Source organism: Pelophylax lessonae (genome assembly GCF_965119305.1).
Source record: "Pelophylax lessonae genome assembly, chromosome: 8".
Classification (NCBI taxonomy): Eukaryota; Metazoa; Chordata; class Amphibia; order Anura; family Ranidae; genus Pelophylax; species Pelophylax lessonae.
Window position 1 is genome coordinate 125908103 of NC_138775.1, and position 16987 is coordinate 125925089.

Here is a 16987-nt window from a genome sequence, read left to right on the forward strand (position 1 = left end):
TGGTGGGAGTGTCATGGTCTGGGGCTGCATGAGTGCTGTTGGCACTGGGGAGCTATAGTTCATTGAGGGAACCATGAATGCCAACATGTACCGTGACATACTGAAGCAGAGCATGATCCCCTCTCTTCGGAGACTGGACAGCAGGGCAGTATTCCAACATGATAACGACCTCAAACACACCTCCAAGATTACCACTGCCTTGCTGAAGAAGCTGAGGGTAAAGGTGATGGACTGGCCAAACATGTGTCTAGACCTAAACCCTATTGAGCATCTGTGGGGCATCCTCAAACAGAAGGCGGAGGAGCGGAAGGTGTCTAACATTCACCAGCTCCGTGATGTCATCATGGAGGAGTGAAAGAGGACTCCAATGGCAACCTCTGAAGCTCTGGTGAACTCCCTGCTCAAGAGGGTTAAGGCAGTGCTGTAAAATAATGGTGGCCACCTAAAATATTGACACTTTCAGCACAATTTGGAGGTGTTTCTTAGGGGTGTACTCACTTTTGTTGCCAGCGGTTTAGTCAATAATGGCTGGGTGTTGAGTTATTTTGAGGGGACGGCAAATACACTGTTATACCAGCTGCACACTCACTACTTTACATTGTAGCAAAGTGTCATTTCTTCAGTGTTGTCACAATTTCTCTTTTGTTCATCAACGGACACAGCGCTCCATAAATCATAACTTGTGGGACAAAGCAGTGCCACAAGAAAAATGAGGGGTGGGGAAAATAACAAAAAAAAAATGGTTACTGTCCACACCTGTAACTGGTCTCTGCAGCAAGGAGCATTGGAAGGGCAATGCATATAACAAGACAAACAGATTTCCAAGCTCTCCTTACCGACCAATCTGCGACCAACCGAATTGACCTGTCCAACAGTACGTGTTAAAAACAGGGGTTTAGTTGCACACATTTGCAAATACATGCGTAAGCCATAGAGCCCCGTCAAGGCACCCCATTATCTGTGGTCCTAACTCTAAATTCTGTGAGTCTTCAACAATGGAAGCACATGCATTAAATGGACAGGTGTAGGACAGATATACCTGAAGGGAGCCCACCCCTTCTTAAAGACACAGGGGCACACTGAACATCCTGCCTATAGCACAATGGCAGCAAGGATGTCAGTGCGTTGCCTGGTCAATATAATCTATAACAAAAACAACTGGTTACTGTCCACACCTGTAACTGGTCTCTGCAGCAAGGAGCATTGGAAGGGCAATGCATATAACAAGACAAACAGATTTCCAAGCTCTCCTTACCGACCAATCTGCGACCAACCGAATTTACCTGTCCAACAGTACATGTTAAAAACAGGGGTTTAGTTGCACACATTTGCAAATGTGTGCAACTAAACCCCTGTTTTTAACACGTACTGTTGGACAGGTCAATTCGGTTGGTCGCAGATTGGTCGGTAAGGAGAGCTTGGAAATCTGTTTGTCTTGTTTTTTGTGGGGAAAATAACCCAAGGCTAAACATAAGAGCCCTTAACCAAGACACAAGAGCCTTAACTGGGTCACAGGAGCCCCTAATGAAAAATAAAGGTTTAAAGAAAAAACACACCTCAAGAGGGAAAAGCCTCTCAAACAGCAGCCTGCAAAAGAAGCATCTGCAGATGCCAAAGTATCTACCTTATAGAATTTTGTAAAGGTATGCACCAAGTGGCCACCTTGCAAACTTGCGATATTGAAGCCTGATGAAGGAAGACCCAAGAAGCACTCTGCGCCCAAGTAGAATATGCCTGAGTCACCGTCTGTCTGATCCATCTGGAGATGGTAGCCGAGGAAGCGGCCAGCCCTTTTCTTGGTCTGTCCATAACCACAAAAAGCGAGTCTGACCTCCTAAAAGACTCAGTAGCTGCCAGATACACCCAAATCACATGAACCACATCCAATGTATGCAAGGTAAAATCCTTGGGATAAGCCGGCTTGAGACACAAGGAAGGCAACACAATGTCCTCATTTAAAATGGAAGTCAGAGACAACTTTGGGCAGGAATAATGGACAGGGACGAAGAACCACTTTATCCCTATGGACCACTAAATAGGGACTGTGACAGGATAATGCTGAGCAATTCCGATACCCTGCAGGCTGAGGTAATAGCCACCAGGAATGTCACCTTCTGGGATAATGTAGGCAAGGGAATCTCCCGAATATTCTCAAAAGAACCAAAAGTACTACATTTATATCCCATGGCAGCAACAGAGACCATACAGGTGGAGCCGCATGTCGAACCCCCTGAATGAAGGTACGAACTAAAAAAGGCGTGGCTAGGGGGTCGCTGAAAGATGACTGCCTGGGCAGACACCTGGCCCTTGATGGTACTCAAGGCCAACTTCTGATCAACGCCCTGTTGAAGAAAGGTTAAGATCTGACGTACGATGGTATATCTTGCTTGAGGATGACTTCCTCGCCTTCACCATAGTAGGGCTCACTGATCCAGACAGACCTCTATCCCTCAGTACCAGGCATTCAATAGCTAAGCCAATAAAACCAGCAACTGTAAAGCAGGATGGTAGATCAGCTCTTGGGACAACTGGTCTTCTCTGAGAGTAAGGGACATTTACAGCCACCAGGATGATTGGAAGATCCTCGCTCTTGATTCCACGTAGGAACTGCGGAAGAAGCCTTAGCCGAGGCTGCTAAAGGATCTGCTAGTGGAGCCCAACCTGCCAAAGGAGCTGCATGTAAGACTGTGCAAACAGAACTGTCTTGAAGGTGGATACCACCAGACTCAGAACCTGTATGCAAAATGGGAGAGAAAACTATCTGTGTGACAGCAGCCGATGAATAACGGCCTGTGGTCTCTGAAGTTTGTGCAGAGGAAGGACCACCCTAGTCAGAAATAGAATAAGAATCAGACCTAAGTAAATCAATTCCTTGGACAGGGATAAGGGGGACTTTAGGTTGTTCAGACATCATCTGAACCTTTGCAGGTATTAAATCCGCACAAGTAGACTCAGGACCTAAAAAACCTGAAAAGGACAAGCTTCGTACCCCTTTCTGGGGTTTTTTTAAAAAAAACATTTTGCGGATCTCCATGACTTTTACCAAAGAAGTCCATGGGCCGGAAACCAGCGAAGATGTCCCCCCTACCCCAATAATGGGTGAAGGCAGGCCTTCATGCTGATGGGATCTTGTCTTCTGGTCCAGGGAAGCTAGCTCTAGGCTTACCAGACCAAGGTTGCTTGGAACCTCCCAAGGAAAATTTAAAAGATCGATTTCCCTTATTCTCCATCCCAAAAGCACAAAATAATTTTCTATGGGCTGGGAAGGAGAGCCCCTATCTACGGCGAGGCTCCTTCCCTTTCCTTGACTGTGGCAGGAAGGTACTCCCCCCCCCCCCCCCCCGTGATACCCTTAATGATGTCATCCAGGGTAGCCCCAAACAAGCGATCGCCTTGAAAGGGAAGATCAATGAGAGCTTTCTTAGAGGCTTGGTCTGCAGACCAATTATTAAGCCACAGCACGCGCCTAATCACCACCGCTAAAACAGAAAGTTTGGACAGCACAGGAGCTGTATCCAAAGCTTTATCACAAATAAACTGCAGCCCATGGACCAACTGGTCCGCTAAATCAACATAAGCAGCGGGGACCTGCTCACCCCCCAGGCCCTAGCGCAAAAGCTTAGCCCATTCAGTTAGGGTCTAAAACACCTGGGCTGAGGCATAGACTGGCCGCAATGCCGAACCAGCCATAGTAAACATGCTGCGTGCCACAGACTCCTCAAAAGGGTAACGTACAGCAAAACGGTTGGGGACCACAAAGGGTAATTTTGGTTGTTCCCATTCCTTACAGGAAAACCTGTTAAAATAAAGCACATAAGGAAACACCTATGGAGTAAGATGCAACTTGTGCATACCAAATGACACAGACACATCCGTGGCTACATCAGCCGCATCCTCCATTTTTAAAGTCTCACGCACTGCAGGATAAGTGCGTCTACCAGCGCTTTTTCATTCACTGCTGCAACCATGGATGAATGGATCAGGGGGTGTGATATTTAATCCCCCTGCCAACTGGGATTGGAGTACTCCAATCCCAGTTGACGCCTTCTGAAGGGAAACGCATCGGAGGGAGCCAGCTGTGTCTTTATCACGCACGGACAGCCTTACAGGAGGCTGTACTTCCACAAGGCTGATGTCAATATCAAGTGTTTTTATGTAAGTGCAACTTTAACAAATTCTTTAAGTGAAAGAGAATGCACTATTAGCCATCTTTTCTCCTACCACCGAGCCAAGATCCCCTGACCATTAGGGAAGGTGACACAGATTGAGCCCACTCAGCGGAGCATTTCTATATGCCGTCAAGCAGCACTCGGAGGAGTTCACCAATAGCACTTTACAAGTTTTGTAAAACAGGTTGGAAAACACTGCTCTACAGGTACGAGGCAACTCTGGGTCAAAACCTACTGTGGAGCTTACATAGGCACTCATTAATGGATAAGTTCACCTTTCGTAACATGTTACATGGACCGGCCCCCGCTGTTCTTCTCTCTCTACCCACTAGCGGTCACAACTAAATAAAAATGTGGCTGAGTGGGGCTCTGCTTGCCTGGTCACGTCACTCATTGACAGGGCTCTGTGCATGGAAAACGACAAGGTCCAGCAGCCTTTGCGGCTGTCGGCTTGTAGTTTTCAATGAACTACCATGTCGCTGTGGAGCTCCGTGGTAGTCCATTCATGCTTCCTTTCAGATTGTATCTGCTTACCCGTACGGGATGTACGGGCAAGCAGATACACTGGCAGATCTGCTGGAGACCTCTATGGCACCATCTAACTGCTGAATGCATGTACAATGCTTTACAGGCTCATAAAAAAAAAATGCACATTTCTTTACCTGCAAGAAAATGTGCATTTATTTTTATTTTTTTTCAAAAAGTGAACTTATCCTTTAAGTCCCTGACTATGCCCACCCTTTCTGCCCAGCTCCTCCATTTAGAGAAGTTGGACTACAGCTTCTATGAACGAAAAAGGATTTATGGATGTAGGACAGGTGGATGACTGAAAAGCTGCCTCCATTCATAGATTGTTCCAAGTATTCCCAGAGAAAACACTAAGTAAACCTAGCATATGCTGGAATAATTAATTATAACTTCCAGATGTCCTGGAATTTCCCAAGAATAGAAGCAGTCCAGGACCAGGGCATAAGACTTCCTTTTCCCTACAAATCATTAGGTATGAAAATGATGAGAACTGATGCAAACTATCTTAAGAACTGTCTATTTTACAATACAATTGTGTATTTCGCAAAACTTCCAAATAAATCAGCTTACCTCCTCAGCCTCTTTGTAGTTTCCATCTGCAGCTTTGGCTTGGGCATAGTTAAAGTTGAAAGTATCATCATTGTAGAAATAACTCTAAGTTTAAAGCAATACAATTATTAAGGTAAAACAGAATTCAGAAAAAAAGGTTGCGATATATCTCTTACCAAGAGTAATAAATAATGCTTTACAAAAATACAGACTTTGGAAAAATGCAAAACAGAACAAACAGAAAACACCAGTTGTGCAGACTGCGAAAGTTTATACATGTCCCCAGTGTGTATAGCTGCAATACTGCATTTATTATTTTTTAATTATACAGTATGTTAATAATTGAATAACATGCAGAAGCACATGCTGCCTCAAAATTCAGCTAAGTAGGTAGAGTCTAGCTAAGGCCGGTTATTACTCTTGACCACTAAATGTTTTCATGGCATCCCCACGTGTAGATTTCTAGTCTGCTCTGTAGTATAAACTTGCCCCTGACAAAAATGGGATTTTCAACCTACTGTGAAATCCATTTCTCTGATTTTCATTGACAGACACAGCTCCTCATCTTCTTGACTTTGTGGGTTATGCTGTCCCCTACAGGAGTAGGACACTAGGCAGGAAAGAACTTGACTATGCCTATGGGGCAGTCCCAGGGGGTATACTCCCGCCCTGCTATAGGTACTCAGTTTTGTTACAAGCGGTGTCAAACATGAGGGGTGGGAAAAGCAAGAAAAAAGTACTTCCCAAGGCTAAACATAGCCAATCAGGTAACATGGACCTCAACGATAAAACAACTGGATCTCATCTGCAAAAAATTAAAACATCCTCAAAGAGGAACAAGTCCTCTAAACAGCAGCCTGCAAAAACCTTATGCCTGAAGGAAGCATTTGCAGATGCCAACACATTCACCTTATAAAACTTAGTAAAAGTGTGCACAGACGACCAGGTAGCTGCCCTGCAAACCTGCATCACTGACGCCTGATGACGGAAGGCCTAGGAGGCACTAAGCACCGAGTAGAGTGCGCCTTAACAGGGAAAGGAGGAACCTGACCCCTAATGGAATAAGCCTCAACCAAATGAAAATCAGAGACGACCTTTGGAAGGAACGACTGACATGGACGAAGAACCCCCTTATCCCTTTGGACCACCAGGTAAGGCGAACTACGACAGCGCCGCCAGCTCCGACACCCTGCGCGCAGAAGTAATAGCCACCAAAATGGCCACCATCTGCGACAATATACGCAGGGGAACCTCCCGAATGTTTTCAAAGGGAGGATTCTGGAGAATGGCAACACCAAATTGAGGTCCCATGGAGGCAATGGAGACCGCACAGGAGGAACCAAGTGTATCACTCCCGGAAGAAAGGTATGCACCCAGGAGTGTGTGGCCAACGGACATTGAAAGAAAACTGTCAAAGCTGAAACCTGGCCTTGATGGTACTTGAGGCCAGGCGTTGCTCAACCCTTCGTTGGAGAAAGGCCAAGATCCGAGTCACCGAAAAGGAGAGAGAGTGAACCCTAAGAGATTCACACCACGCAATGTATGTCTTCCAAGTACAATGGTAAATCTTCCTAGAAGTAGATTTTCTAGCTTTTAACAGCGTAGGAATCAGAGAGTCAGACAACCCTCTATCCTTCAGCACGTGGCTTTCAACAGCCAAACCGTCAAAGCCAGCGACTATACAGCAGGATGGAAGATTGGTCCTTGCGACGACAGATCTTCCTTGAGAGCCTAAGTACCAAACCAGCTACAGTGAACATATGGCGGGTCAAGGCCTCTGACCTCCTATCAGCCGCATCTGAGAAGACCGGGGACTCTTCAACCGGGATTACAGTGGCTTTATTCAACCTGGAAACCGGGGAGTTCACTACAGGAGGAACCACCCATTTTTAAAGGAGGGAATCTTCATAGAGGTACCGCATTGCAAAACACTTCGGGATTGCAAGGGTGCGTTTTGGGCCCCCCCTGTTTTGTGACAATATTGTCAAAGAAGGCAGGAAAGGGGAACACATTCGCCGCTTTGGAGGACCTGTGGGTGCCAAAGGTGACCTGCGCCTCTGATGCTGCTAGTCGCATCCTCCATCTTTAAGGTTTCCCGCACTCATACAATCAGCATATCCACTAGCGCCTACTCCTGCGCGGCTAGAGGAACAGAGGAATCATCCTTACTATCTGAGTACGCAGGGTGCGTGGACGCAGACCCCGAAGGGTAACTCGCATCCCCGGCGGCCAAATCAGATTCTGGATCTGATGAGACAGAGGAAGCAGATGAAGACGGGGGACACTTTTTGCTAGTTCCCAGGACCAAATCTACCTTGGACACCAAGGACTCTGGGACCGCCATCAGTGCAGTCAGTTGTTGGGACCCGGAGGGCCCGACAGCCTCTGAGAGGGTATCAGGTGGTGAAATATGCTCCAGGGACTCCATGAATGGAGAGGGGAACCTACACAAAAAAGTGTGGAACACTGCAAGGGACACCCCAGCATGCCAGCGGCACCACAAGGCCCAGCACAGAGCAGTACCACTGCAACAGCAGAGAGAGGGAGAGAGAACCCCACAGAAACACTCGCTACCACCGGTCAGGTACTCACAGTAGCAAACGAACTGCACACCATGCGGCGATCAGGAAGAGGACTATCCAGGGATCAGCACTAGAGGCCGAGGAGGCGCTCCCACCACCGAATCACCACCTATCCGACTTCAAAAACATGGCCACCACTATTTTCAATGGGAAACCACAAAAAAATGGCCGCTGAGGCTACACAAACATGGCTGCCGATCTGTAGCATAAAAGGCTACAAGGAAATGAAACCACGCGGCACCTGGGGGCCACAGGGGGGACCCAAGAAGCTTGAAAACTATCCCAACAGGAAGGGGGGCCCTGGCAGGTGCCCCCCACCAGGCCCACCCCCCTCCCAAGGTTTGATCGTTCGGTCGCCGGCAGTGCGTTCCCTCCCACCCACATCACCAGCTCAACACCCCAGGCAAACCTAAAAAGGTATGTCCACCCCAAGGGAGGAGGGGGGTTGGTAGATGGGGGGCAAAGGCCTGCAGAAGACCACCGAAAAAGGGGGAAAGGCTGACTGGGAGGGAGGAGAGCCCAGGGGTCCGACCAACTTCATATGGAATAGAGGTGGTCTATACGGACTCTATATGGAATGTGAGGGGGTATGATCTGTATTGAGGACTCTTTATGGGATGGTTGGGTATTGGGATGTCTGTACTAAGGACTCTGTATGGTATGGGGGGTCTGCACTGAGGACTTTCTATGGGATAGGTGGTATGGGGGTATTGCCCCACAATTCAGCACAGTGTACAGATTGTGCTGCTTTACATAATCTTGCCAATTTTTTTTTCGGGGGAGGTGCAAAAGAATCTATCAGCCCCAGGTGCCAGATAGGCTAGGTACACCACTGAACTGCCCTCCGGGTCCTTTGATGTGATCTCCCCACTGCCCTGGTATAATTTTTCCCCTGCTGTCTTTTCCCTGGCTCTTTTTTTTTTTTTTCTGTTTTCCAGTATGTTCGCTCTTCCCCCAGACACCCCTTTCTTTATTGACCTCTAGACTCTCTCTCTGTTCTCTGGTACTCTTTTTTATGGTTTTTAATACCCAAACTTTTTTTTCTTTTTCTCCTGCTAAACTTTCTTTAATGTCCCTCTGATGTGTTCTTTTTGTGCTTTCCTTTTTTTCAGAATCCAGACCAGAAAATAATTATTTTATAAAAAATCAATTTTTGCTACATACCAGCAAAGCATGCACATAAGCCACTGGGGTATAACAAAACTTACAAATCTAATATTTATCAAGACTGTGAAGAAAACATTGTTATTTAAAAGCATGTCAAGAAAAAAAGAAACAAAAAGATCACATGTGGTACTTCTTACCTCTTATCAATACCTGTTGATCTGCTAGAAATGTATTTAGCTCTGCTGAGAGATGATAACATGCAGGATTTCTGTAGATTCTTGTATAGTGTTGTCAGCCCTGCCCACTGTCTTTTGCTCTGTTCTGCAGGCAATAGCCCACTATCAGCTGACTAAGGGTCACAGAACTACATTCATAAATGTACTCCTGTGACCCAAATACAAAATATAGCCATAAAAAAAGGTTTGGTCATACTTATTTTTTCCTCTCCTCTTTTCAGCGTCTTCTCCTTATGCTAATCCCTTAAATCTCTTACAATCAGTATTAAAATGCATACATCTGACCATTCATTTCTTATGCAGAAAACAAAAAAAAAGAGTGTTTCATTTCCAATGTATAAGCTTTATTTTCACAGACATGTCACTTAGTCGGTCAACAACTTGTATCGTCATAAATCTGCTTATTTCTTGGATACCAATATGTCACAATCTCACAGTGATAAGGTCAAAATAAAAAAGAATTAGTCTATATTTCATAAATATAAAGTTTATCAGATGGTATGCTCAGTCCACTGAATAGATCAAAGACAAATTCTTACAAATCCTTGGTGTTGGTATTCTTATAAGTCCTAACAGCAGGGGGAAGTCTGAGGAAAAAGCATTGAGTTCATGAACTTCCTATTCTGAAGAAGGGAGTCACAATCCTGCTGCTCCTTTAAGATTTGGGAAGATCAGCTTGAGCAAATAAAGGATAAGAAGAAGGGTGCAGGAGTGGTTAAAATGAAGATATTTCTTTTACAGATCTGGTGCAAAGTTGTTCGTATTATGGTTCTTGGATAGCGATTCTTCTGCTGTCTATGTGAAGAATGCCTTGTGCAACAAATGCAGACGGCATGTCTGACTTTATATGCTGGCCGTTGTGCCCAGGGCTCTCCCCTTTTCATTGCTCCTCTTTCCACCTATGCCATGTATTGGCAATGTGGAGGGGTACCTTGCATTTGGTGCCCTTGTGCTGCAGGGTTGTACTGTGGCAGGAAGCTGTGCTAGGCAGGCTCATGGGCACTTGCTGCACATGTAGCCCAGTGTATTTTGTGGTGGACAGATGATGTTTTGCCACCCCACGGGACATCTCTGCTTGCTCGCTAGCTGTCATGGTACATTAACCCTTGCAGAGCCTCTTTGGTTCCTCCCATTGTGAGGTTGGCTTCAGCCACTGTCACACTGGTAGAGTCTCCCTCCTTTAAGGATCCTGCGGACCGCAGGGCAGATTTAGTCGCCCCCTTTGTTACCATGGCGGGGTCAGCTCTGGTGTCTCAGAACAGTGGGCATGACGGAAAACAGCCTGCCCAGCTGGGGAGGAGTCCTGGGTCTGAGATCGACACAGGGCCGGGGGATGCCAGACGAGGTTCGCTTGCCCATCAATGCCAAGGGGCTTCGAGCAATCAGGTTCTCTCCGGAGCACTGGATGGACCTTCTTGAGGGGCTCACAGTAAGGATCCCTTCGGATGATGCCACCGCAGTGACCTATGTCAACCATCAGGGTGGAACGAGAAGTGCAGCAAAGACGCTTAAGGAGGTGGGCGGAGCAGGTTGTTCTGGCTTTCTCCATTGTGCACATCCTCAGTGTCTAAGTTTGGCAGATGGATTACCTCAGACATCAGACGCTGGATCAGGGGGAGTGGTCCCTGCATCCGGTCGTGTTTCATAAGATCTTTTTGCACTGGGGGTCCCTGACATGCACCGTCTGGCACCCCATCTCATCAAGAAAGCACTGCTGTCTTTGGCCAGAGTGCAGGACCTCCTGATGGATGCATCAAATACACTGGTGGCACTGTGGGATCAGTTTTATTCCGGTCCATTGACGTGGTGCAGCCTGGTCGCGGACGCTCCACAGTGATTGCCCTTTCTGGAAGATCTCCTGTATCAGAGTCCAATCTTCCACCTTACTTGGTCATTTCTAACTTGACAGCATGTCTATTGAAAGCCTGGTTGAGAGTCAGGGGATTGTTGGGTTTGGTGAGCCATATGTTAAAGGTATCCAGGCCTTTTTCCTAGGCGATTTATCTTCGCACCTGCAAGGCTTACATCGTCTGGTGCTAGGCTCTGGGTATCCATCCACACTCCTTCTCGGTGGCTTTGAATTTGCTCTTCTTCAACGGGGCATTGATCAATAGCTTGCCTTGAGTACCAGGAAGGAACAGGTTTCTGCCCTGGTGATCTCCTTTCAATGTCCCTTGGCCACAGACTCCTTGCTCCGTATGTTCCTCCTTGGGGTTTATCATATGGCGCTTTCCTTGGGTTCCCCGTTGCCACCGTGGGACCTGAACTTGGTTCTTTTGGTTCTCCAGAAGTCTGCTTTGAGATTATTTGGGATATTTCCCTACATAAGCTGTCTCAGACAATGCCCTTATGATTGCTTTCACATCTGCACAGAGGGTGTCAAAGCTGGCTGCATTCTCCTGTAAGTCTTCCTATTGGTCTTACACAGGTAAGTGGGGGTTCTCTGTCTGTTTCTTTTCTTAATTTCATAGGTGGTATAGGATTTCCATCTGTTTGGGGTCATTGTCATTCCTTCCCTGTATCCACGACCTTCGCACCCTAAGGAGGCTGCACTGCACTCCTTGGATGTGATTAGGGCAGCTCGTGCCTACCTGTCTGATATGGCTTTCTTCTGGAGGTCAGATCCTCTGTTTGTGATCTCGGTCAGCCATGGAATGGTCTGGCGTCCTCCTCTGCTGCTTTTTCCCAAGGGATTAGGCAGACGATTGTTCAGATTTTTACCATCAAGTGTCTGGCTTCTTTTTTCCCCCATTCTGACACTCTCCACTAGGGCAATTAGTGACTCTTGGGCATCCAAGGTCTGGCGCCTGTGTCTCAGGGTTACAATGTGGCTACCTAGTCATCTGTGCATACTTTTAAAAAATGTGTTGGGTCGTATCTTCAGATGTTTGTTTTGACCACAAAGTTTTGCTGGTTGCTGTTTGAGATTCCTTGTTTAGCCTGAGGTGGTGGGGAGGGTTTCTTTGGGTAGGTGGCCCCTGTTTTTTGTTGCCCAACCCCTCCTCTGAGTTCATTGATGTACAGAGCGCCCATCTACTTGGTTCTTTTCACTTGTACTGCTTAGTGACTAACTGGCTTGCCTATAGCAGAGGGGAGTTTAAACAAGCTAGGACTGCTCATAGGCGAAGCTGTGTTCTTTCTGCATAGTGCCCTACTCCTTTAGGTGGCGTCATGAAAATCATACCATTTATGCCAAAAACGATTCTGCAGGCATTAGCCCCTTGAAACCGAAGCACGCAAATTTGCGTTACATCGGCATTAAGCAGTTGAGAAAACATCCATACATATATTATTTTTTTAAGGACATACAATGATTTTTTTTTTCTTTTTCTCAATCCTTAGACAATTAAACTAAAAAAAAACTAAACAAAAGGCATTTTTTCTTTTTTGAGCAGTGCTAGTTTAAAAATAGTGTTACTGCAATTTTTCTGTTTAACGCAACACCAAAATATGATTTGGTACGAAGCATTGCAAAGTTATTTACAAATTAATTAACATATTTTTTTCATTTTTTTTAAATGTTATACGTGTAAATATATGTAAAAGGTGCAAAAATATTATTTAACAAAGCAAACAAAAACAGAAAAAAAGTTGAATTATTAGTTAATGAAAAAAAAAAAAAAATCAGCAAGAAAATTATTATTGAATGGAATGGAAAAGAAGAATAAGGAGTTAATTAGGGCTGATTAGAGTAAACTAAGGGATAACCAATTCTGGACTGGAAGGATTTGCTTCCTTAATAACCAGGCCATTTTTTTTGCGATTCGGCACAGAGTTAATTTAATGGACAATTGCGTGGTCGTGCAACGCTGTACCCAAAAAAAAAGTCCTTTTTTTCCCCCACACATAGAGCTTTCTTTTGGTGGTATTTGATCACCTGTGCGATTTTTCTTTTTTGTGCTATAAACAAAAACAGCGACAATTCTGAAAAAAAATATTTTTCACATTCTGCTTTATAACATACCCCCCCCCCCAAAAAAAAATGTAAAAATCAATTTTTTTCATCCTTTTAGGCCAATTTGAATTCTGCTACATTTTTTTGGTAAATAAAATCGCAAGCATATTTTGATTGGTTTGCACAAAAGTTATCGCGTCTACGAACTAGGGGAAAGATTTATGTCATTTTTATTTATTTTTTACTAGCAATGGCGGTGATCTGCGTTTTTTAGCGGGACTGTGACATTGCGGCGGACAGATCGGACCCCTAACTGACATTTTTGACACTTTTGGGGGGACCAGTGAAATTACTACAGTAATCAGTGCTAAAAGTATGCACTGTTACTGTATTAACGACACTGGCAGGGAAGGGTTTAACCCAGGGGTGATCAAAGGGTTAAGTGTGAGCCTAGGGGAGTAACCCTAACTGTATGGGGGAGCGATCGTGGATGCCCAGTGGCAATCGTTGCCGCCGGTCCCGTGGATCCGCATTCCCGCTGCCTAGCGGAGGGCGGGAGGTGGGCCCCCAGGACCGCTCCAGCGAACTGATGTATTGGTATATCTGTGGCGGGCGGTCGGCAAGTGACTCAAAAGGGCTTCAACAGAGGAAGATTTAATTTAAAAAAAAACACTTTTTTTTTTTTTTACTTGTCAGGTTGCCTTAAAATGTATGTAAGCCTGATTCATGAAATTTGACTTAGGCACATATATCTGCAGTGTTTTCTTATCTCTCTTCAAAGCCCTAAGTCCTTTAGCTTTCTCCTGCTCAGTTTTTATGTTATCAGCATGATAACTTCTGACAAGTTCTCCCTCAACTGAGATAAAACCAGGCTGAATTTTTTGTCGGGGTGTGTGCTATAAATAGATTAGCAGAGAGTTGCTCTATTCACAGCACATTCTGCCTATGTGGAGTGGGGGGTATGTTCCTTTCCTCCAATCAGCTGTCACACAGTGTATATCAACATAACACTCCCAGTGCTGAACAGGAAGAGAACATTTATAACGATGTGCAATTTCTAAACAATATATAAAGCTGAAGACAGCAGATATGCATGTAAAGCTTATGTAGGGAGATTTGTTTCATCCCTGTGTATCATCTGAGGCTGTTCACTTCACTGGGTATATGTGAGGGTTTACTTCCACTTTAACTGACTTAATCTGCAGATTGAAGTCCATCCCCTTGGTCTGTAAATGAATAATCAGAAAGTTACAATGTTTCATTGTAGCTTTCTGTATTCGTGGCTGAGCAACATTAATAAACATTGCCAGACTGCTTTTTTTTTTTTTTTGACAGGTCCTGCTGCCAAGACCCTCTCTGTGTACTCTTCAATGCAGCTGTGATGAATCACAGCTGAATTGCATTGTACTGGGAGAGAGAAAATCATGGCAGCAGAGCAGAATGACTGTACATACTGGACACGCCCTGAGTACAATGATTACATTTTTATGGGCGTGTCTAGTACGTCCAGAGTCTGCAACTGGTTATATACCTTTATATTGTAAAGCGCTATGCACACTGTTGGCACTATATAACTCCTGTATAACATTTTAATACCAAAGAGCCAATTTAACAAAATCTGGAAGAACTGCACCTATAAGACTATACCACCCAGAGTAAAATTCTAAAAATGAAGGCAGGCCACAGATGACTTGATTTTCATTCCTGCAACCATGGATACTCAAAAGAGTAGGTGCATCCTCACACCCTTTACATAAGCCATGTGGAATTTGCCTTTGGGAGTTCCTAGTGTTCAGTTCAATTTGTACTGAACACATGATGCGTGAGTGTAGCACGTGAAAATGGGAAAATCTCTTTATCGTTTATGAGATTTTAATAAAGATACAGTTTTATACTATGGCCATACTCTTATATATTTATGAGGAGCTCATCTTTTGGATGCATTGCAGCAGGTGGAGTATAGAGAAAAGAGCGTTTATTTGCTCTTGTTGTGGGCTTATCACATCTGTGATTTACGTTCACGTCCCATCTGCAGCAGAGGAATGGTAGTTCTTAACCACTTAAGCCCCGGAAGATTTTACCCCCATTCCGACCAGGGTTTTTTTTGCGATTCGGCACTGCGTGACTTTAACGGACAATTGCGCGGTCGTGCGACGCTGTACCTAAACGAATTTGACGTCCTTTTTTCCCACAAACAGATCTTTCTTTTGGTGGTATTTGATCACCTGTGCGTTTTTTACTTTTTGCGCAATAAGCAAAAAAAGAGCGTCAATTTTGCAAAAAATAACAATATTTTTCACATTTTTTTATATGAAATTCCCAAAAAAAAATGTAAAAATCTAAATTTTTTAACATTTTAGGCCAATTTGTTTTATGCTACATATGTTTGGTTAAAAAAAATCGCAAAAAGCGTATTTTGATTGGTTTGCGCAAAAGTTATTGCGTTTACTAACTAAGGGAAAGATTTCTGTCATTTTTGGTGTTTTTTTTTAACGCGTAATGGCGGCGATCTGCGATTTTTTTGCGGTACTGCGACATTGCGGCGGACAGATCGGACCCTTGACTGACATTTTTGGGGTTACCAGTGACATTACTACAGTAATCAGTGCTATATATATGCTGTTACTGCAAAATGACATTGGCAGGGAAGGGGTTAACTTTATTGGGGAAGGAGGGGTTAAGTGTGTCCCTAGGGGCGTGCTTCTAACTGTGATTGGACATGGCTACTGGTGTAGGAACAGTGATCAATGGTCCTACATAGTAGAAGGTTTATCTAATTACAGGTTTATTAGGTGCAATAAAATACAAGGGGCAACTCACATGGAGTGAAGTAAAACAAGTTTATCAGGAAGGGGAGTCCAGGATGTCAGCGCTGGATGTCCGCGATGTGCACCGCCAGGGTCCACTGCTGAATGGAGGAGGCCAGGTGGAAGTCCTCAGGTGAAAACCTGAGCAGGGGGGATGAAGCTTGACCGCAGCGCGTGCAGATGACGTCACCAGAGAGGGGAAGGTTGCAACGCATTTCCGAGTCTGAATGATGCCGGTCCAGACGCATGCGCACTCCTTCATCAGGCAGGACAGTGAAGTAGGATGAGCTGTATTATGGAGAGGCACTGGGGCTAGCAGGGTCCTAGTGCCTGCCAAGTGTGGTGGAGGTACCTAAGCTAGCAGGGTCCTAGTGTTTGCCATGTATGGTGAAATATAAAACCAAACCAGGTACTACATAAATCGGGCAGCATTTACAATAAGGATTATGGTGGGACAATGATAGAACCATATACAAGTGATTATAATGTAATAAGGATGGGCAAAAATGACTAAAATTATATCAATCGATAAAAGATAGGGCGGGCATAAAAGGATCCTGAGATAAATGTAGAGATAAAATATGCATACATGTAGAGTAAATATAATAAACATGCCCAAGTGGGTGGGCCAATGCAATAACATGCATAGCAAATAAAAAAAAACAAAAAAAACTAGGCAAGCTAAGACGAGATGATTACAATAACCATAAGGTTTTCTCTTGGAAACATGACCACAAGCCCATTCCTCCTCTCATAACACCACATCCCATTAGGTACCCCCCTGTACCCCCAAGACCTTCCGGTCCCTATAGCCTGCCCCACAAAAAGGTTAACTATAGTGGTCCTTCCAGTTCTACCACCAAAAAGGAGGTGGATACCCCCCTCTCTACATCACCGGCACCACGTATCTAAAAACAAGAAGGAACAAAATACAGTCCGCTCTGGCCACAAGAATCGCATAGGCCAGACACACCCTGCTCTCGTACTCATTTGACCCACCTAGGTCCCACCCACGGCTGATTGCCAGCTATTCACTTCACCGCCCTTTGGGGTTCCATCCCAGCATACCTATATCAGTTGACCCGGCATCTGTCTCCCTAGACAGTACCACACC

At 45.1% G+C, this 16987-nt stretch overlaps 1 protein-coding gene across 2 annotated transcripts in view; it reads right to left on the minus strand.

Annotated features, from left to right (window-relative positions):
- IFT56 (intraflagellar transport 56) overlaps window positions 1-16987 on the minus strand; it is a gene marked incomplete at its 5' end in the record, with an annotated part of 385523 nt that overhangs the window by 60170 nt on the left and 308366 nt on the right. For both annotated transcript variants that reach the window (XM_082266190.1, XM_082266189.1), the window contains one exon: window positions 5268-5351. In XM_082266190.1, coding sequence (XP_082122316.1) covers window positions 5268-5351 — 84 coding nt within the window. The remainder of the gene's footprint in view (window positions 1-5267; window positions 5352-16987) is intronic.